General features: G+C 45.1%; 2 protein-coding genes across 2 annotated transcripts; one reads left to right on the forward strand and one right to left on the reverse strand.

Moving 5' to 3' along the window:
- Window positions 1-2,453: 2,453 nt before the first annotated feature.
- On the reverse strand, window positions 2,454-12,653 carry LOC119461117 (probable U3 small nucleolar RNA-associated protein 11). The gene is given in 8 exon segments (XM_037722309.2): window positions 2,454-2,726; window positions 8,063-8,173; window positions 11,142-11,262; window positions 11,716-11,816; window positions 11,914-12,027; window positions 12,102-12,204; window positions 12,306-12,367; window positions 12,450-12,653. Coding segments are annotated over 8 exon segments (762 nt in total). The 5' UTR covers window positions 12,510-12,653; the 3' UTR covers window positions 2,454-2,636.
- Window positions 12,654-14,881: 2,228 nt separating this feature from the next.
- On the forward strand, window positions 14,882-18,134 carry LOC119461116 (ubiquitin-conjugating enzyme E2 J2). The gene is made up of 3 exons (XM_037722308.2): window positions 14,882-15,250; window positions 15,619-15,731; window positions 17,143-18,134. Exon 3 carries the CDS (start codon window positions 17,199-17,201, stop codon window positions 17,739-17,741), a length of 543 nt encoding a protein of 180 aa, XP_037578236.1. The 5' UTR covers window positions 14,882-15,250; window positions 15,619-15,731; window positions 17,143-17,198; the 3' UTR covers window positions 17,742-18,134.
- Window positions 18,135-22,719: the final 4,585 nt, after the last annotated feature.

Here is a 22,719-nt window from a genome sequence, read left to right on the forward strand (position 1 = left end):
AACGAGGGCGGCGCCGCACATGACTGTGTTGGGCACCCGCATGCCGTCGAAGAGTATAACAACAACTTGTGTGTTCTTAATTCTTCTGACTTCTAATGCCGTAGGGTTTCTGTGGTTGAGAATCATCCTTTTAAGGGCTCCCTCGTCAAAAGAAGGGTCGATGTTCCTTATTACACCTTTGCACGTGCCATCCGGGGCGGCTATGTAGGCTGAAACCTCAAAGGCGCCGAGTTTAGTATGTACCTTCTGGATTCTTGAATAAGCCCTCGCGTTTTGATCGTGAGGGGTAGAGATAACCAAAATGTTGTGCACCTTGTTTGGACACACGGTGTCCTCACCAGTCTGCTGTTCCGTCAAGGCCGCTGACATTTCCTGCCATGTTAATAATTTTCCACCTTGTAACTAGTCTCTTAACAACGCTCCGCTGTCTCAAGTTTCCTCATAAAAATACCTAGGCGTCCACATTGCCAAGAACCTTTCATGGCAAGTACACACAGACCACATCATCAATAGCACAAATCGATCACTTGGTTACTTAAGGCGTAATTTCTCACTTGCCCCTAGCAGTTTAAAACTACTACTTTATAAAACATTAGTGTGTCTAAATTGATATGTGTCTTCTATTTGGGATCCCCATGTTAATTTCCTCATCCTTTTATCGAAGCAATCCAAAATCGCTCTGTACGCTTTATTCTATCGAACTCTTCACGAACAGCCCTAATGAAATCATCTCTGTTTGCTTGATCTGTCACTTCGTCGTAAAATTTCAAATCTCCGTCTTTTCCATAAAATATATCATTTTAACCCTGTTCTACGTGATTCACTTTTTTTTTTTACCACCCATATATATTTCCCAATGCATCGACCACCATTACAAACTTGGTGTACCTCATTACCGCAACAATTTATACTTTAACTCATTTGCTCCAGCCACAAGTTCCGACTGGAGCCACATTCCCGCCACCATTGCTTCAATCACAGATAGTAATGCCTTCAAAACTGCCATCACTGGAATTGTATAATTGTATTATCCTGTTGTATTTTGTTTTGTTTTGTATGTTTTACCTACCACTCTCTGTAATTTCTTGACCTTGAGAGTAAATAAATAAATAAAAGATGACATTGAATAAAGATTCGCATTAAGAGTGTTTTTTTGGGTGTACAGTTTAGTCTGTTATGAAGAGTAACTTTCTTATTGTGAGTGGCACATTTTAACGGAAGGCAGTTGAGGGAACAGTGGTTGCGCTGCCTTTGGTGTTCTTGCTTTTTTTGTGTTGATGCTTCTATGTTTGACTATCATTTGCATCACGCTTGTGAAAAGTGAAATATGTCTGCGCTGACAAAGAATGCAATTTGCTGATGTGGGGCTGATGAAAGAATTGCTCTCCCAGAAGTAAAGCACCGTGCTTAGACAAATATAAATGGAATGAAAAGCAGATATAGCTTACTTTCACAGTTGTGAGGCATTTAGGCGTGAGCCTATGCTGGATTGAAAAATTTCTGCATTGCATAATACATCTAGCCTACAAAACTGCTCCATCTACTTTCCATGCCATCAATCAGCTGTATTGGACAAGCATGCTTATCCAGTGTTCACATGAACTCAAACACATAGTACTCTCTGGCTAGAGGCAAGCGATGTTCTTACACTATGTTTATTGTGCACACACTATACGATGCAAGCTCCCTTTAGAGCTGGCCGTTCTATGTAACCTGGAAACATATTTGATGTGTTGCCTTAGGCTGTTTGTGCCACGTGAAATTTGCCTTCACAAGTGTTAATTGTCTCAACTCTCCTTCTCAACTTCGCAGAGCCGAGTGTGGTGGCATCCCATTGTGCTCCTTGGAAATTCAGCAGCTATTCGGTCATTTCACACTTCCAACACTTGCTCGAGGAGCGTTTCTCAAGCAACTCCTCATTCCAGGAATTTCCAAGCAAGGGCAATTTTAAGGCAGAGTGGCTACATTTGTAAATGCAAGGGTCAGTCTACTCAGTGTATGCACATTATTCTAGGGGACAGTAATTTTTAGTTATCCGCCACATGCAAGTTCAACGAACCTTCACTGGTGGTCATATTTTGTCTTTCTACCAAACAATGACTACGTCATAAAGTAAGGCGTGTGAACAGGCTACAGAGCTCACAATGAATGTTAAGAGGATGACGACAAGAAAGACGACAGGACGTGTTTCAGAGGCTACTGAGCTAGCAGGCAGGGTAGGAGCAACAATACCATCACATTTTATTTTTCAGACGTTCACTGCGCTGTAGTGAATAAGAGAATCGACTGTTTACAATTCAGTAACGTCTACAGTTTTATGTGCACGCACTTCTGACATGGTGTTGAGTTACATTCCCCAATTTGCATCTTACGCAAGAAGGATATGAAAGTGAAGCACACTAATGAGATTCCCCCCCCCCCCCTCACACTTCCACGTGCAGGAAAGGTCACAGTGAAACATAAATATTTTTATTTCATAGAAGAAATGACTGTACATGCACACCTGCAGTCAGCTAAAGGGCTGTGAAACCACAGGTGATGAAAGTGAGAATTTCGCTTTGTCCATGCCATCCACTTTCCGTGCCTTTCCTTCTGCGGGTGCATTATGCCATGCATAATGCAGCCTGGTACTCAACTCATCGCTTTCTTTCCTTCTTCCACAAGTAGACTGGTGCAGAGTCCTTTGTACCTGCCCTGACTTTTTTAACAGGTGGGTTCTTTTTGTCCTGTGGATAACAAGTAACAATAGTGAGATTCTAAGTACGGTTTGGCATTTATTTAAAGACAAAAAAAAAATTCAGTAGTTAATTCTTTTTTTTTTGGTCATTCAGTTTTAGTTGAAAAGAGTCAGTGAAGGCCAATTTACAAGATGACAATCAATGTGACCCAGCTATGAGCCTACATATTTCAATGCAAGGAGCCTGGTGAAGTCACAGTGATAGAATAGGAGAGGTGGCCAAACAGCGCCGCTTCGCCAATGCGCCATGCATTACGCGACGGCTCTCAAGTTGCCGCCGCGTTGCGTAAGGTGGCAGCAGGGGTAGTCGGGGCTCATTTCTCCGCTCCGCGTACTTGAAAGTACATAGCCGGCGGGCGTCGTAAAAATTTCGTTTGAATGCTCACATCTCTGACATTTGAAAAAGAGCTTTGTGTCATAGTGCTGTACACCAGAGAGGTCTTCAATAACACTGAATGGTTACCGTCGCTTAAAACGAACTTTTCGCATGGAATTACGCTTGCAGTGTGACTTCAACGCTTCGTTTATTCCTTGTTTATTTCTTTATTTTGCTGAATACAGATGGGTTCAGAGAACTATACGGTAACTGATGCGTCATTGCCAAATGAATCACGTTTGAAATGAATATCTTTTTGATATGTTCATGATCAAGTACATCTGTTCTTCCTTCCTCATTACAATATTAATAAAAACAAAAAATTCTGAGCCCTTCCACTATGTGAAGATGGAAGACCATCGAAGCTGTTGGTTTTGTTTAATTATATTTAAAATTTTTACATTTCGTTTCGTGGTAATGTTAAATGGTTGAAAAGACACAACACAACTTCGTTGCATTGCCGTGCGCCGTATGTGTGAGTGAAAGCGAGTTTAGCCGGCTAGATTCACACCACTATGCAGCATTGGCCGCTGTGCATTCGGCTTCTCGTCACTTTCGCATCCATTCGCACGCCAGCTCTCCTTGAAGGCGTGCTCTTCCTTTTTGGAGCGAGCGACACCGGTCTTACCCATACAGAGTCCAAGGGGCAACTGATGACATCGCTAGGGAATGGCTATGTCAAGAGAGAATGAGGCACAGCTATTGGTTGGTAGACTATTATGTTTTATCACTGACGTTTCGACACGCGTTGTCATAAACTAGCGTTCAGTCAAGAGTGCTCATTGCTCCGGCGCATTGTTTTTGTCTCTTTGGGTCCCACATGTTACAAGGGTAATTCAAAGGCATGTTACAGGTCCTCGAGCCCACAGGGGTATGTGCTATTGAGCTTGGACCCTTTCTGCACTATCACCAGGATCGGCCCACTTGTTTTTTGTCAACATATCGCACATTTTTTTCCCAGATCTTAGGCATAGACAGCTCCGCTGTAAAAATCCTTTATTAGCACTGTAGGACTATGCAGAAACAGTGTTTGTTGTCTTCCCAAAACTACTGTTGGTGTGTTAACCAATATATATATATATATTATTGTTACTATTATTATTAATGAAAAACGTAGGATCGAGAAATCGTCAGTTTCCAAGCGGAGGACAGGCCGATTTGAAAGGCAAAGTTCATCGATGCGTTCTGCAACACCGCGATATTCCTTGTAGAAGCTTCAGCATGCGCAATCCGTCTGCAGTGTGCATCCAAAGTGAAGTCCACTGCACCGCGTCTACAGCGGTCACTGAAGCTTTACTTACTGCATGTTTCACGCCATTTCTGTTTGTTGTTGCTCAAAGTGGCCGCGAACATGAAGGCGCAGCGCCGCCGTTCTGTCTATACAGAACAGCGTCTACTCATAAAAATAACATGCGCGTCCCTTGCGATTGGTGCTCTGTGTCAGTCTTGTCGAGATTACCCACGCTGATTAGAAATTTTAAAGCTCCATAGAGCGTGGTACACTTACTTTTGTGGGCAAGGCCAGCAAGCCATTGAAAACATAAAGAACTGTTTTAAAGCCACAAACATTGCGATAATAACTGACCTTTTACAGCACAGGCGAAAGCTTGCGATGCGCGCCTTCGAGCCCATAAAACTCGAGAGGTGCGGTGCTCGTTTCACCACCTCTCCTATTCTACCACTAAGGGCGATGCTAAGATCAGGCGTCTGCAGCCGTTACTTAAGCAACCTTTACTATTTACATCTGTTTTGCTAGCTGAAGAAAGAAAGTGGATCGGTATGAGAAAAGGAAAGGTCGGCACTATCTTCTGCAGCCCTTGAGGGAGCATAGCTCAGTGCTGCAACAAAAATGAGGAGTGAGGAGAAAGGGTGTACGCAGAGGGGACAGAGGTGTCCTGTGGCTACTGCAGTGGATGAATTGGGTAAGTTAACGGATTGCAATGCGAGGCTGTTTCCACCCAATCATTTTTACCTGTAGCTTTGTACCTGCATAGTGTTACAAATAATCGCTAACTTTATGTGTGTTAGTATACTAAATGCAGATACTCTTTCATTCCTGCATAGTCATATAACCATAGGGCGTTGTGCCCTTGGGAAACTGTTTCTCGAAAACTTTGTTATTCTTTGTGTTAGATGAAACTAACAGTGGTGAGTTGCAGGATCTGCAGTCATAAAGCATGCTTTAGTGCCAAAAAAAAAAAAACAGTAATCCAGATATCGACCGAATAAAAGAGATAGAGAGAATTTTTGGGTGGAAATAAAAACCTAAAATGCTCAATCCTAATCACAAGCCAGTGTAATTGTTCCAGCGTATGAAGTGGAACTTAATGCCAACAACATGACAGTGTGACTGCTCCTCCTAAAACCTGATGTGCTGGCTTGTACAGCGGTGAGCACTGTTAGGGTGAACACGCGAGCGCGTGGCCGACGGCACTATCAGCGCCGCGTAACAGCCATCGTTGGAAACATTGCACATGCACAGCATGTGCTTTGCGAAACACTCTTTCCACGGCGCGCATCACGTCATCGATACGCTTGTTCGTCGTCTGCTAGCCGCATTTTTTGTTCGCTGAGCTGATACCTTCTGCATTTCAAGGTCCATCTGGATTGAAGATTGGCGCGTGAAGGGAAAAAGTGAGTGCAAGAGGGATAATTATTAAACTTTTTATTCAAGAAAATTGCACTTTTGCAATTCAAGTTAAACAAGACCATGAGAACAAATATAAAAACATGAGCAAATCTAATAGCGAGTCATGTGACCACTTACAGCAATGACTGCAGCTATTCTGGACGGTAACGAGTCGTAAAGTGATCGAACATATTCCCGATCGGCTTTCAGCCTTTCCCACTCGTTGCTGACTTGCGCCCACAACTGGTCTGAAGTCGCGGAATAAAGGGGCTTCCTTGCCAAAGAAGCTTTCAGACGGCCCCACACGTTTTCTATCACATTCAGGTTCGCTCCTTTCGGAGGCCATTCCAGTAGCTGCATGTGCTGCTCCGCCTGGAACTCCTTGACAGCCCGCGCCGTGTGTATCGGTGACCGGTCCTGTTGGAACAGGTAATCACCGTCTGGGAATAAACTGCTCGCATATGGCAACAGCACATTGTTCAAAATGTTGCAGTATTGTTCCGACGATAAGTGTCCACGTATACGTTGCAGGGGCCCTAAACCATATCTTGAAACAGCACCCCACACGTTCACACTCGATCTCCCACTGGCAGAAACACCTTGCATGTTGTCCGGGTCGTTCCTGCGTGGCATAAAACAATTGCTTTTCAAAGCAGGAAGTTTGCCTCACCGTGTGCCTGGTAGTCTCCAAACACGCAATCTTTGGTCTTGTCGCGTCGAAAACGTCGACTCATCCGAAAAGATAACGCGACCCCACTCTTCTGATGTCCATGCTTCGTGCAGCTCAGCGGACTGCCGTCGTGCGTCCTTGTTTGCCGCCGTTAGTAGTGGCTTCTGCGCTGCGACGCGACTGCGAAGGCCCGCAGTACGCAGGCGACGTCGAACAGTGGTGTCCGAAACGTCCAAATCCAAGTCCTCGCGTATTGCTGGGGCTGGCAAGAAAGGGTTACGAACAGCAGCTGCAACTATGAGGGCGTCTTCATCGTCTGTGGTAGCTTTAGGGCGGGGCGCGCGGGGTGCATCCTGAATGCGACCTTCATACTTGTAGGCTTGAATTATCCTGTTCACACTCTTCAGGGGCCTATTAACTAAAGCGCCAATATACCGCTGGGAATAACCTTTCAGAGAAAGATCGACAATTGAGCGCCGTTCATCATCGGGAACCCTAGCCATAATACGATCTGGCGACAGAATGAACGGCTGCGAAAGATGTTTGGTTGTTTTATATACGGCGTTGCATGCACAACAACTTTGAAGGGAACGAATAGACACGCCCCCATAGATATACAAGTTTTTTTGTCTTGTTCTGTTCAAGCACAGATGTTTAAAGAAATCTTAAAATGCAGGATGCATGGGCTTAGAAAACAAAAATGCGGCTAGCAGACGACGAACAAGTGCATTCATGACGTCATGCGCGCGGTGGAACAATTATTTCGCGGAAGGCGTGATGCGCATGCGCAATGTTTCCAGTGATGACCGTAACGGGGCGCTGACCGTGCACATGGTCTACAAGGAAAAATGCTGTGGAAACAGTGAACAACATGTGTCACCGTGTTGGATTCTTGCACTGGGCCCCGGCTTTGCACTGTTTTAAATTATGGGGTTTTACGTGTCAAAACCACGATCAGATTATGAGGCATGCCGCAGTGGGGCACACCAGAATGATTTGGACCACCTGGGGTTCTTTATTGAGCACTGAAATTTAAGTACATGGGTGTTTTTGCTTTTCGCTCCCATCGTAATGCGGCCGCCATGGTCGGGATTTGATCCCGTGACCTCGTGCTTAGCAGCCCAACACCATAGCCACTAAGCAGCCATGGCGGGTTCGCACTGTTTTTCTTAATAAGCTGGATGAGCTCACATAAGTTGGGGGTTGCTTTATCTTCAGTTCTACAAACCGCAAAAATAGCAGTGGACCAGTGCTTAGATTGGCATCAAATATTAACTCCCTATTCCTCGATTGATTGGTTTATAAGATGTACAAGAGATGTTGTAGTGGAACGCTCCAGATCAATTTTGAGTGCCACGTTTTTTTTTACCATGCACTTAAATCCAAGTACACAAGCTCTTTTGCTCTCCGCCCCTAATGGAAAGTGGCTCCCGTGACCTAGCCCGATTACTTCTGTCGCTTCTAAACATAAGGGTCAATTACAGAATGGCGCATGTGCAGACTTCACCAACCGATAAAAGTAATCGAGTTGGCATGTCAAATACTGTTCTTAATGCCAGAGTGTTGGTTGTGACAAGATGAAATGCCTATGAGTGGAAACACAAGTGAGAATAAGTGTGGAGGGTGATGATAATGTTATGGTAAACTTACGAGGAGCTTCTTCTTCATGATCATCTTCTGCTCAACCACTGCGAGTTCCTTCTGCCTCTCCAGTCGCTTGGTCAACTCTCGGTAGCTCTTCTTCATTTCATGTGTTGCTTCCTGAAAACAAGAAAACAGACCATTTAAATAAGATGCTAACTGTTAATATGCAAAAAAGAAACAAAAAAAGAAAGTGATCAAATGTTGGGGTTTTCAAATATCAAAGCTACACAGTGGAGGGCTTCAGATTGACTGTAACCGCTTGGGGCGATTCAATCTACTCCAATCAGAAAATAGTAACATCAGGAATAAATGCAGAAGGTTGAAGATTATTTGGCTGCCCTGCCACAATGATGAGACTTTAGAGGAATGGTATATCACTAAAATAGACAAGATGTCACCTAAACTAGGACAAGAAAAATGGTAGGTGTTAGAGAGGGCACATGCACTTTTTATGTTTTTAATTTTGTGGGCTCACTGCACTATGATTACTCAGTGAACATGTTGAAATCTATCTTAGGCACTTTTAACTGTTAACCTACCAGACCATGATAAAAATACTTTTTTATTCGTCAAATGAAATTTATCTGGCATATTAAGGCAGAGAATAAACCACAAAATCATTTTATTGTGTGGTGACGTCTAGCCTGCTTTCAGTGCAAGCCTTTTTTACCAAGTCTGAAGGCCTTTTGTGATCTGCCACTAAAGATAGGTCCTCTAGAAACCAAAGGTGCATCGGTGAAGTTGTGTAGAACACTGGTGTTGTGTTGTCAACGAGGGCGGTGTATACGCTATCAGAGAACAAAGAGCACTTGAAGGTGGCAAAAGCACAACACGAACGCAGGAGACAGGAGCAGGAACTGCTATTTAAAAGCCAGACTTCAATATGCAGAGTAGCGCTTGATGATATCACACAATTCAAAGAATCACTACAGTGCATTATGTAAGAAGTATTTTGAAACCAGAACTTTTCCGTGATGCCACTAATAGAGTTGTTAAGAAGGTACTAATTATCTGAATCTGAATATTATTTGGAGAAAAAAAAATGCAAATGTGTTGCTTCACTGTTGTTCTCCAAGCACAAATTGAATTCTGATGAATCAGAAGGACTGAGAATATTTTTGCATCTGGTGCCTACTTTGGCCACAACTACAGGCTACTGCCCTACAAATATCTGATCTTTCTGTCTTGGTTGCCAGTAGTCACTCTATTAGCTGACTGTCATAATGTGCACGGGTGCAGTGCATGTTGACACTATGAAGACGATGATGCAGAATGCTGGCGCGTGCGCACCAACAAAAATTTGTCAAGGACGAGGTTGGCGCAAAGCTGCAGCAAGCTACATGAGAATCGAACTGAATTAGCAGCCTCCACGTGGAATGGAAGAAAAAGAAGGGAAGAGCATTCGGGGAGAAGCCAGCGATCGTGGAAGACACAGCGGGAGATGGAAGGTGGCGTCCGAGACGCGGTGATAGCGGCCACTCAAGCTCTCAGCCTGTGGTTGCGCCAGGCTCCCACCTGAATGCAGGAGCCTCATCTAGTCCCTCCCGAAGCCTACAGCTGGGGAACGCTGTAAGGGCATCCAGCCCAGGCCTGGCCAGCATCTCCAATAGCTCAGCCAAGCTCCAGCCAGTGAACGTCAACAGGGCGTCCTGCTGCTGTGCTGCTGACACTGCCGAGCTGCCTTTCCCGGACGTGCTCCCCCCCCCCCCCCCTATCTGCTCTTCACGTACTCATCGCCATGACTGTACATCGTGCCCACTTCCATGGTGAATGCTCTTCGTGTACTTTGAACAATTGCATGAACTTCAGCCTTCTTTCTTGTGTGTGTTTTCTGTTTGTCTGCTCTGTGTGCTTTAAATATAGTTTGTTTTCTATGTGCCTTACAGGTGGCTTCATCATTTCAGATAACTTTATCATTTATTTTATCATACAATGCAGCATGCTTCAGGAATACAAGGGATTCCATAATGGAATGTCTCGTGCACATTAAAGGGGCCCTGAACCACTTTTTATCGAAGTGGAGAAAGGCATCTGAAGTGAAAATAGGCTACTTCAGAAACACTTTGCCACAAAAAGTACTTCAATGCGTTCAGTAGAAGCGGAGTTATTGGCAATCAAACACGCCCGCCGCTGTGCTTCTGTTCCTTCTTCAATGCCTTGCCCTGCGAAGGCTATAGCGGAGTGGGGCGTGGCCACAACGCTCCACCTTCGAAATGTCACCGTGGCGCGCAGTTCAAATGTCATTTTGGATATTAACGCAGACGTCACGACTTCCAATTTTACTGCCTACGACACGCTAAATGTAAGCCAAACATGGTTGTCTTCAGTGAGCCGCAGTGCGCTGAGTCAGTGGACTTATGGTGGCACGCCGCGGTGGCTACCGTGTAGCCGACCACAGCGACCAACAGCAGCCATGTATGGGAATGCGCTCTATTATGAAACAAAGAATCCAGAAGAAAGTGAGGAGCAGGCTTGTGTTTGAAAAGAGCATTTGAGAGAAAGGTGACTTCGCACTCTGCTTGCGAACTCCACGCACCGCATACGACAGCAAAAAAAGGCATGCATCTATAAGAATCGAATATCATACTCTGCCCCTCTTCAGAAGAGTTGTCGCCTCCATAAAGTTAGTGCAGTGCAACACGCAAAACAATATAGGAGCATGGATGCACCACAGAACAATGCTGCAAGCTTCCTTTTTGATTGTAAAATTGTAGTGGCTTCACAAAGAATGCATCACACCAACATCATGAACTAATGGCACATTCAACTGGTTTATAACATGCCCTGGCTCGCTTTGCAGTGCCTTCTAAAGATTGGAGTAAGAGAAAGCTTGCCCAAGCCTAATGTTCAGCGGCTGTTGGATCTTGGTCACTCTACCAGCTCAAAGGTGACAGCACCTTCGAGCACGAGCAGGGCACTCGGAACGAACCAGGCAATTATGTCCCGAGTGCTCAGTTTCAACCAGGTAGATGTAAAGCGCACCACCGAAAGCATGGTGGTGCGCTTTAAGAGTGCACTTGACAGCAACCAAATGAGTGTACCAAAACAGTGTGTGGCTTTAATTGCCATGTAGTTTCCCACTTGCCTTGATCACCTCCTCTGGAATATCAGCGATGGATTCCTTATGAAGAGTTTCCAGTTTCGGCCGGTTGAAGGCTCGGCCCAACAGAGATGGGTGAGTTTCCAGCTTCTTGGCAAAATCAAAGCTTTGAGCTACAAAGAAATAAAGAAAGAGAGCAATATGTTATTTACAAGTGCTGCACTGTAAATCTAAGCAGTCAGATCATGCTATGTTCATATGAGGCTGCATAATTAGAATGTCTCATGGCATGTTATATGCTTGCCCCTTCAAAAATGTTTGTCATTGCAATAGCCTGCTGCAAAGGCTGAAGCACACAAATCCACAGAGCGAAGGTTTTTAAACAGAACGCTTAAAAAACACGGCAACAAATCTGGCCATTACGAGGACGAAATGCAACAAAATTTGTATTGGCTAACTACTTGCATGCTTATTCTTTCGTAGTAGCCATGCACAGTACTTTTGAGGTAGCAAGTACCTCAGAAGTTTGCAAGGCTAATACGGAAAATAAGCCAGCAGTATATGCATATAGACATTGACAAGCAGTCCTACAGAATTTACACAATAAAATATAACAGACCGCTATACCTTCTTTTTGGAGTCCACAAAAAATGTGTGGGTTTTCACACGCCCACTGCTATCATCGAGAAGGTGGAGGTTTGCTTGAAGTCTCTCTATTTTCTAAATAGAAAAAGTGAACGAGAAGTACTAAAGTGACTACTGCAGAGCAAGCACGAGCAACAATAACTAAAACGGCAGAAATCCCCAACTTTGATACCTTTGCTTCGGACACACGTTTTGTGGTGACGTAGTTCACATCTTGTGTCTGCATAAGCTTGAGCTGTGCCGGTGTGAACTCTTCACCTTTCACTTTGTCGTGGTGTTCGCCTCCCTGAAAAGTAAACAATAGGTCGCAGCATGCACAGTGACAGGGATGATTGTGCGTCGTCTTTGGCGCGAGCTTACATCGAGCTTGGCGTTGACCATATGAAAGTAGAATTCATCGGGATTTCTAGTGAGTGCTCGCTGGCGCAGTCGCTTTAGCCGTTTTTGTTTATTCTGGTAGTCTCTGTGAACGAGGAAGATAAACGTGTGTAGTTTCAGGCATAGAGCATGCTGTGCAGAAGCGACGGCAATAATAACGACCGCGACACCAGTCGTATAAATTACCTTGCTCTGAGCTTGTAGTCCTTCTTTTTCTCAAGTACTCCCAGGTGACGCCTGGCCTCGGGCTGAAAGGTACAGGAATTATACAGCGCTCGGTACCCAAGTTACACATATCCGTCACGTGGACCGAGAAGTGAGCGGACTTACCTGCTGTCGTTCTTTGTGTATTCTCTGGCCCGCCTTGGCTGCTTTCGCGAATGATGACATCCTTACAGGCGTCGATGCAGAGACAAAATCACGTTCGTAAAAGACAACTTGCGCGGATAAATACACAGTCTATTAGGGCTTCTACGACCATACAACCGTCGTGGAAAATGTGATGATGTAGGCTGCCATGCTGACATTGCGATGACGATGGGTATGAAGTGCCTAGAAAAAGCACCAGCTAAAACCGAAACCGGAACTTGACAATTTTATGGCCGCACAACCAGGTCCTTGCAAAACGGCCTCTGGTACAGCGTTTAATGAATTCAGCGATTCACGGGAATTGTGATATTACCGAGTGATTTCCAACTGAGTCCGTCAAACTACTACCAGTGCATAGTTCTTGCGTGAAAGCAGTGCGCGCGCTGTCGCCTTGCACAGCGTGTTATCTCAACGGCCACAAATTCGTCGAATGTTCATTGAATATGAAGATGGGAAGCTTCCTGAAGAACGAAGAGATAAGTCTCAGTAAAATCCGTAACGACAATGGTCTCACCTTTATAATGACTACTTTTGGCTCCCAAGTGCTGATTGACTTCCTATTCATAGACACAGACGTTTGAGGTGGCTAAATAAACGGAAGCACGGCAGTTTCAAGCACTTTCGAAACATTCCTTTGAAAAAATCGTTGTCAGCATATATTGTTTCTCGCCACGCCAAAGCATGCACTCCAGCGCAGGTGCAGTGCTAGTCAACGGCTCTGCATGGAATAGGAACACAACTTAATTGTTTTTTCTCCACTAACACAATAATTATTCAAATTAAGCTTTCCGAACCAAATTGTTAGGTTACGTTCTATGAAATACAGAACTTTCCCATTTTTAGGTGAGGGATCTCGATGCGGAATGTACAACCGAGAACGCGAGAAAAATATTTTTTGCAACTTCAGGATCATTTACCTCCAACATCTCGCTGTTGTTGCGTGCGAAAATATATTAGTCAGTTATTTTGACGCAAGACTGCCAAGAATAGTTAAGAAAGCAACTGTGGATAAATGTTTAAAGTGTTTAAATAAAAATAATTAGAAAATGCCCCAAGTTAGAGTTAGCTTTTTTGCCTGCATATTATAGTACATCAAAAATGAGGTTGGGGGCTACAAAAAAGAGCGGGCAGTAAATAAAAATCTTTCTAAGTTAATGAGACGAAATTTAAATTTTGTTTTTCTAATGATAGGCTTATGTTCATGTGATTTTTTCTTGTACCTCATGTTTTGCTTTGCAACACTTATTGCTTTTCTTGTACCTCATTATACCACATGCAGGAGGCATGAGCCTACCAGGCTCATGCCTCCTGATCCAGCACGTTCTTGACGTGCTGCACCAGAAGCGGCCACCATAGTTTTTCAAACCTTCGTGGGGGAGTGGTCCACTCCTCCCCGCCGGTTGTGTGGTAATTGGTAAAGTATTGTCTTTTTGAAGATGGCGTTTGCAGGGCACTCCCACAAGGTGTGTTTATTTGATAGATAAGCCGCGCACTGACAAATTACTTAATTATAAAATAATACACAAACACAAAACTTAATACAAAAACCTAATTAGACGGAACTACCATCATATAACTGAAAGTGCAACTATCTGAATACTATATGGTCAATTACGTTATATCGGCTCCTCTGAAAGATGTAAAACGAGACCACAGACCACGCGAAAGAAGGCATACTAATTATTAAAGCTGTATACATCAGATTTATCTACGTTCTTGCGTACTTTGTGCTTCTCAGACTAAATTATTTATTTTTTTCATTCATATATGTGCGAAAGAAAGCAACGATTCCTTCACATTTTGTTGTGTTCAGATACCGTTCGTTAATCCTCAAAGCAGCTTTGTTTATCTTTCTTTATTATTTTAAATTACCCTAAATGCTCGGTATGACATTACATATGTGTAAGAAGACAATGTGGGTTAAGAACTAAATGAGGCACAGCGCATATAAAAAGAGGTACTCGTATGAACGTCTCGTATCAGCTGTTCGTCCGCAATAATACTGAGTATGCAATACAAAAATGAATTCGCGCGTATCACTGCAAATGTGATGTCCTTGTCAACCCAACAGCCTCAAGGATCTATATACAGGACAACAACTCCATTATGGGAATGGACCACTTGAGCTGTAAAAATGGAGGGGAAAAAAAGGAACAGTCTGACTGATCTAAATTTCTCTTCCTCTCTTCATAAGTTTCACCGATTTGAATATAATATAAATTTACTTTTCTCGCAGCTAAAGATTTTTGACCGAATGCCACATAGTGGCTATGCGCCACAGTTATTAAACCTCATCGTCATTGTTGTTGCTAGATTTACCATTCACACATTTACTACAAAGGAAGTGCGGATATTCACAGATTACATAAACAATATAAAGGAGAAAAAAAAAGCGTCAGATATCTATAACACATATATGTACAAAAAATTTCAAAGCAGAATAAAGCAAGCTTTTTTTTTTGTCAGTTCTCTCTACATTCGACCCTGCAGAATGCAATATTAATATCCTATACGATTGTTTTTCTTGTGCTAAATATGGAAAATAGCAGCCCAAATCGAATTATTACTTGCAAACGATGTGCAGACACCGGACTGCTTTAATTTAACTAGAACATCAAACAATCACGCGCTGGCGCGCGCCCGTTCGTCTCGAAGGACGATAATAAGAAAGACGACGCGAGCATCCTCCGAAGCGGCTGCGCTGTGAGCACGTAACGCAGAGCTCTGCGTAAATACGAAGCATCCCCGGCTGATCGTGCATGGTAAGAAACCTTCTCTTAACTTCTCTGTAAGTTGCGACGGCAAAGCTTTCTCGTTTTGGCGTCTCGAATGCAAGGCTTATTGAATTCTCGACGTTTCGCAGACACGTATGCATGCCGTCGGCGCTAACGGCCGTCGCTACAGGGCTCCCTCCTCGAATTAAGCGACGACGCGGTAACGTGGCTGCGTATAAACGCCCGGTTTAAACGTTCTTTCCTTATCGTTATTGCCGAGTCACGCGAAAGTCCTGTTCATGTATGCTTGCCATTAGAATTTGAGTGTCTCGGTGGGTCGAAAGTAAAGTTTAATAAAGGCGGCGCATATCGCAATGTTCTTAAACGAGCTACTTCTTATTATTTATTCTTTTCAGACCGTTATGGCGCGGTACACGATTAAGGAGGCGCTCTTCTGCGAAGTACGTGCTTAAAGTCCGGCGCAGCTCCTGGAGGGAGGGAGGACGTCCACCTGAAATAAGTGGAATCTGTGAGTCTGTTTATTCACTTGTCGTTGTCCCGTCACGTATAACAATCGCACTTCTGCCCGATTCTTTTTTTTTTTTTTTCAACGGATACGATATATAGTCAGGCATGCGGGGTGTCCAGCACACGTCTAGGAACGATGGCTGAGGAATCTATTCGATTTTAGAAACGACAATGCACGATGATTACCAAAGCAATTATCAAGACGTTAATGAACTTCACTATATCATTATAAGTGGCTATATTTTATATTACAATTATATAATTATATTGCTATCCTCTATTGTATTACCATTTATTATAGCAATATCTAAAACTCTTAAGTTGTGAACACTTCGTCACGCAACCTTATCTCCCTGTGCACTTGCTCGTCAAGAGCAGAATTATATGATCAGATAAATATTAGTTGGCGCCAGGTTTGGTCCGCCTCTGCAAAACGTTAATACAAGTCACACGTTGAGACTGCTTGCGATCGCAAGCGAAGCGAAGCGCCATGCATACATATTTGACTGTATTGATTGAGGCTTCAATGCCGACGCCAGCGGCTGACACGATCACATCTGCAAGCCAGTACAGCACCGTGAAACCGGGAAGTGACCACGAAACTACTATCATTCTGACATTCTGCAAAAATGTGGGCCGATCCCGGAGGTACTGCAATACCGGGCCGACTCGCGCGGAGGTGAAGCAGGCTTCAAGCACTCGGCAAAGTGAAGCTAAAAGTGCATACATTCTTTGGAATCACGCCTACAACATACAGAACAGCTTACGTTACAATCAAGACCAAGCATAAAACAAGCATCCAAATCACATAATTGATAAGGCGCTCCTGATAACAATGCGAAGCACGGACGTAGCGCTCCCCGCATACGTTTCCCAGTAAAGATTACTGTTGCGCAAGCTGCTGCGGCGACGGCAGCTTCCGACGTGGCCAGTGACGTCACTAGCCTTTCGTATATAAAAGAGATAGCCTAGAAACTGATTTCATTGTTGTTGCAGCACCGCTACGGGCGGCGTGGTGCTATCAAAATTACCATTACTCCCATTACTACTGTTACTCTAACTTACCATTACTACTATTACTCTAAATTGCATGCCACCCTCAGTAGTTACATGCGGTGATGGTATTCAATAGCTTCCCTGGACAACCAGTTTCGCCGGGCAGGGATGGCGAGTCAATTTTCTCTAAGACGTTGGTGCCAGATAACTTCTCACATTTATGGCACAGCCAGGTACAATGTTTTACATCCGCCCTGTCGCGCCGCAGTTCGGTTTCACTTCTAGTGGCCTGCTGGCTTGACGCAAGTCAGCCAGTCATGTAAATGGAAGGCCCTGTATACAATACAGACAACTCAAGGCTCATGTCTTCCAAGCGTCAAACGTCTAACCTTTCGCACCGCCTCTTCGTGTTCCAGACGCAGGCGCGAAATAAAGACGTGCAGTGCAGACCCGAGCCAACGGCACATCCATCATGAGTCGAGGCAGCCGAACAGCGACGCAGCGCCTGCGACTCGAGTACTCCAAGCTGCTCCGCGAGCCGGTGCCGTACGTGTCGGCCCACCCGCTGCCGGCCGACATCCTCGAATGGCACTTCGCCGTCAAGGGACCCGAGAAGACCCCACTCGAGGGCGGCGTCTACCACGGCAAGCTGCGCTTCCCCGTCGACTTTCCCTTCTCGCCGCCCTCCATCTACCTGATCACGCCCAACGGACGCTTCCAGTGCAACACCCGCCTGTGCCTCAGCATATCCGACTACCACCCGGAGTCCTGGAACCCGTCGTGGTCCATGTCCTCCATCCTGACCGGGCTGCTCAGCTTCATGGTGGACGAGACGCCCACGCTCGGAAGCCTGGACACCACGGTTGAGCAGAAGCAGAAGCTGGCCCGCGAGAGCTTGCGCTTCAACCTGGAAGACAACGTATTCTGCGAGCTCTTCCCCGAAGTCGTCAAGGAGACGCGCGCCGCCCTGGCCGCCGATTCGGCCGTCAAGGGGGACTGCCCGCAGGTTCCCTGAGGCGCCGCTTCAACTGCATGGGCTCCCGCACCGCCATGAGCTCCTAACCTCCTATTTCTATTATAGTCCATATAACGCACCAGCTAGAAAGCTTGTCTCTCTGAACTGAGGTCTTCGTTAGATGTGGGCCGAAGCTTCAAGATGCGCCACGAGAAAGGAGTGTTTGCGAAGAATGATGCCAGAGTTTGTAACACGCTGAAGCGGCAAGAAGACAGCCGATGGTCTTTCCCTTAATTCGCACCGCACGACACTCTAGGAGTTCGTCGCAGCGTGCGGATGCATCGTTTGCGAAACGAAACGGCGCCGCGAAGCCCGGTGCGCAGTGCACTGAACACGACTTCGCTTCGAAACTTTCCAGGAGGTTAAGGAAATTATGCAATAAAACGTACTAAGTGCGGGAACGTATGTGCTCATTATTTCCAGATGAACGAGTTCAGTGTGTCAACCTCTCACATTGCCAAGTAAAAAAATCCGAGCCGGTAGACAGGCTAAACATACTTTTACAGATTTAGGATATCAAAACATTTCGCTCTGTATAGTGGCTTGGAGAGAGCTTCGCAATGGCCCATCGTCCCCCTTCAGGCGCCTATTTTGGTAATTGAAAATTTAGTATCACAGCAAATTTCTTGTAGCTTCAGAATAAAAAGGTGCAGCTGCAGAGTGGGTTAAGAATGTTAAATTATTCAGTGAGTTTTGTTAAGTATACAGGATATGGACTCCATGCGAGAACTCTTTACGGGACCGAGAATGAGAACGGCAACTCTTTCATGTCTAGCATGCTCGGAAAGCAGCTATCCAGCCATTTGAAAAACCTACATGCTGAAAAACGTCGTAAACGGTAGTGAAATACGTGAACCCATCTCATGACGACGTACTGACACCGAATCTCACTTCGGTGTCACTTATAATCTTTGTTTGCCGGTTTTTTACGCTATATCACGTCGTTCTGCTGACACCGAGTGTGACCACTAGTCGTCGATCTTCCAGTTCATTTTAGTTAAAAAAAAAAAAAAAAAAAAAAAAAACTCTTCACATGTTGCCAGTGGATACTTAACGGCTACTGGCACATACTTAGTGGCTAAATAAAGAAAATTAAAAACATTCGTCAAATATCCACTTTTCCATTCACCGATCGGTGTGCTTCAGACATGCTTGTGAGCAGTCATTATGATGTTCAGGCTTTATGTAGGAAGTTATCATTTTGTTGTTTTTGCGCAGAACAGATGTGGGCATACTTGGTCAGCGCATACAAGTGTTACACTATAAGCCCGTTCGATGGCACTTTCATTCGGCGCCTTAGTAGTATGTAGTGACACCCAATGACTCAATGTCCCGAGTTGACAGTAAACTACAACAAACCGAAAAACCGCAAAGTTCGCAGAAGAGCCCGATAAAGCTATTGCTTTAGGAAATGGCCTTTGCATGTCGAGAACCATTCTTTTCTTCTTCTTCTTCTTCTTACCCGGCGGCAATACTTTAATATATTTCTGTCCTATTCTGTACTCATTTACCATATTCCCCTTATTCTGTGGCGACCTCGAACCCTTTCCAACCACACCAAAAGAGGTGTAGAGGGCGCTGGCGGCGACCACCTTTTTCTATATTTTATGTAATCGTTTTCCTTTGCATATGTTTGAAGAAATCAACATAACAATTCACTGTTGCCGGATTGAGCTCTTGCAGACAGTGAACGAATTGGCACTAACCTGCAATGGCAGGCCCTTTCGACATGACTCCTTCTTGAACTCCAACACCTAATCATTAAAAAATATTAATAAATCTTTTCAGATTTCAGATTTCATTTCATTTCTTCCACTTCATTTCGTGTCTCTCTTCCCGTATACGGTTGACCACTTGTGATTGCTGCTTTTTGGCATACGCTGTAGCTCGCAGCATGAATTACGTCATTTCACATGAGGCCCTTTCTTTTCTCTTTCCTCTCTTTCTTCTTTTTTGTTTTTCTTTCTTTCTCTATCTTGCACGCACACTTGCGACCAACGTAGGTCTAATAAGCAATACGGTTTGCTGAAAAGTGCAACACTTGCATAAAGGTGATCCCTCACTATGCTTACAGCGCGAGGCTTCACGTGGACGAAAGAATAGACTAGGACATAGACATTCTATTTATTCCTTACGTCTCTTCTTTCGTCCACGTGAAGCTTTGCGCTGTAAGCAAAGTTAACGATTACCCACCAACTAGCCCATAAAAATTTGCTTAAAAATTGGTGCATGATGTCAGATTTGCGCAATTTTCCGTCACACGTTGCGCGGTGATACGTGAAATGCAGTAATACACCGCTCAAGGTTGTGAGAGTGATGAAAAGAGAGACAATGACAGCGATAAAATGATTTATTCACACGACAGGTCCTGCATTCGAGAAGTCCCAGCATTACACTTTCTTGATAGCTAAGGAGTCGTGCTTTATGAAACACTATTTCGCAGAGAGAACGCATACTGCACGACCTTGACAGTATACGGGCAGCAGAGGGTGAACCATTCGGAAATACGTGCGGACCGTGCAGCACCAAGTTACCCGCAGAGGAAGCCAGAGGCTCAGACCGGAAGTGTGGAAACTGCGAAGAGACGCCCCGACGGCGCGATTGTCATGCCAGTCGGCTAGCGTTTAACTGTGTCGAGGACACCGCTGCCGCTTGTCTGCTTTCTCAGTGCGCACTGTCGCCATTCGGGATCGACGAAGTATATTCACTGCTAAAGCACTGAGCGCGTGCCTGCGTGATTCTCATTCTGTCTCATGTTACGCGAAACTATACAGTTTGGAAGTGGGTGTACTATAGTCATCAGGGTCTGCTCAAGCTTGAGCGGAATGCGCTCGATAACTTTCAAAGAACAACTAACAGGAACAAGAGCTGAACTCCCAAAGCTTTACTACGAGTGCGAACCATGGACGCTGTAACGTAAAGCTATTCCAATCTGTTTCTATTCCATTTCCGCCACTATATGGCCCTCCACGATTGGTTAAAAAAAAAAATGTATGGGCCCAGCCCACTTCGTCTGTCTGTCATGCAAAGTCACGATACAATATCACAATATCTTACATATTGTGATTCGATTTCTATGCGTTTTTCTAATCCGTGCCAATGAGCAAATTGCAAATAGCGCTGCTTTCATACAAGTACTTCACGAGGTATATAAATTCGTTCAAGCTCACCTATATTTGCTAATAGACAGGACTTGTTTTGTATCTATAGCAGCATCGCATAGCAGAGACGAATGGAGAAATACTTTTAGTGGAACAGTTCTTACGATTATGCAAGGAAGAGTGCCTTGAATTTCGGGCAATTCCGGCAGCGAAGGTTGGCACGATTGTTTCTGTCGTGACCTATTGTGGCTGACTTATGCTGGGTGCTGCATGGTCAGCCTTGCAAGCGCGATCGCTCGAGCAGACCGCCCTCATTCTCAAAAAAAAAAAAAAAAAAAAAAAATCTAAATAGACGATGAACACATCGTTCTGATGCATCGATGGCGTGGTTGGTGTGATATACGCACGCGCAGCGGAAACAAAAGAAATGTAAGCTTACGCAGTTAGCTGACGCGCAACATCGAAGTAGGAAACGCGTGGCTCCCCCCTCAAGCTTGGTCGTGTCCCACTGTCGAAGCCAACAACGCGTGAATCTTCTTCACAGGCCATGGCGCATCGCACGAGAACCTCGTTCGCTGCGACGCTGGCGATCTTGTTTTGTAATGTTCTCCAAGCGTTTGGTTCAGTGGCTGCAGCGGCGTGTACGTGTTCGCGCCTCGCGGTGTTTTGACTCGCACGCTGGTTGTAGCCGTATACGCTAGCTATAGGCGTGCTTTTACGTAGTACCACCCAACTATACGTACAAACACTGTTTTCTGAGAGATGCGTGACTACACCGAGGGCAATGTGAGGTAGTGGCTCACACTGTACGCGGTGATCTTCGCACGTGCGTGAGGCGACGGGAAATTCCGTTTCCACGGGGTGGTTAGTGACTCGCGAAGCGGAAAAGAATTCAAACTCCTGTTCTTGTTTATTTGTTTACAGTTGAGTCCCACATGAGCTAACACGTGCGGGCCTGCGAAACAGATTGATAAATGTAGCAAAGGTGAAACATCGCCTGAGGTAGCTGAATTTCGTCACACTCTATATACATTCTTATATATTATGTGTATAAAGGGTGATTGTTTTATGCGATGGCAGAACTCTTTAAAGGGTAAGATCAAATCGTTCATGGGGACGAATAAAGAAGTCGCAAATAAACATGATGATAGCAGCTTCAGACGACACAACCAAACTGCATGGAATAAACTCCAGTAGCTATCGCTCTCACATTCTCGAGTCAGATATTTCAGTGTGCACCATGCATGGTGGTCAGAAATATTCATAACTCCTTGGAATTATTACACAATTTTCAAATTCGGCTTCTCTCGTCGCAAGTGTAGTTATAGCTCGCTGCCGTATGCAATAAATTTATATAGCTTTAACGATGAGGGTATTAGCCATGTGACAACTAGAGATGGGTCGCTCAGGAGCGAGCCGGATCTTGTGAGCGGCTCTTTTTAAAGAGCGAGTGAGCGGTCGTTCAGTAAAAATGAGCGGCGGTTCTTTTGGAGAAAGGGAGCCGGTTCTCTCGCGTTCAGAGAACCGTGCCGACGCGTTCCCGCAGAGCCGGGTCTTCTGCTGGGTGAGACTTCCGCGCCATCTATTAGCGGAACGAGAAAGCAACTGCCCTCCCGCCCTTCCTCGCAAGGGTCGACATCTATTAGCAGTACGAGAAAGCAACTGCTCTCCCGCCCTTCCTCGCAAGAGTCGCCTTCACCCCCTCGCCTTCGGCTGAAGAACGAAAGAACCGCCGCTCACTTACTGAACCACCGCTCCCTCGCTCTTCAAAAGAGCGGCTCAAAAGATCCGGCTCGCTCCTGAGCGCTCAGGAGCCAGCCGCTCTTTTCGCCACGGCTCCCTCGCTCTTCAAAAGATCCGGCTCGCTCCTGAGCGCT

This window comes from Dermacentor silvarum, chromosome 8 (assembly GCF_013339745.2).
Source record: "Dermacentor silvarum isolate Dsil-2018 chromosome 8, BIME_Dsil_1.4, whole genome shotgun sequence".
Taxonomy (NCBI): Eukaryota; Metazoa; Arthropoda; class Arachnida; order Ixodida; family Ixodidae; genus Dermacentor; species Dermacentor silvarum.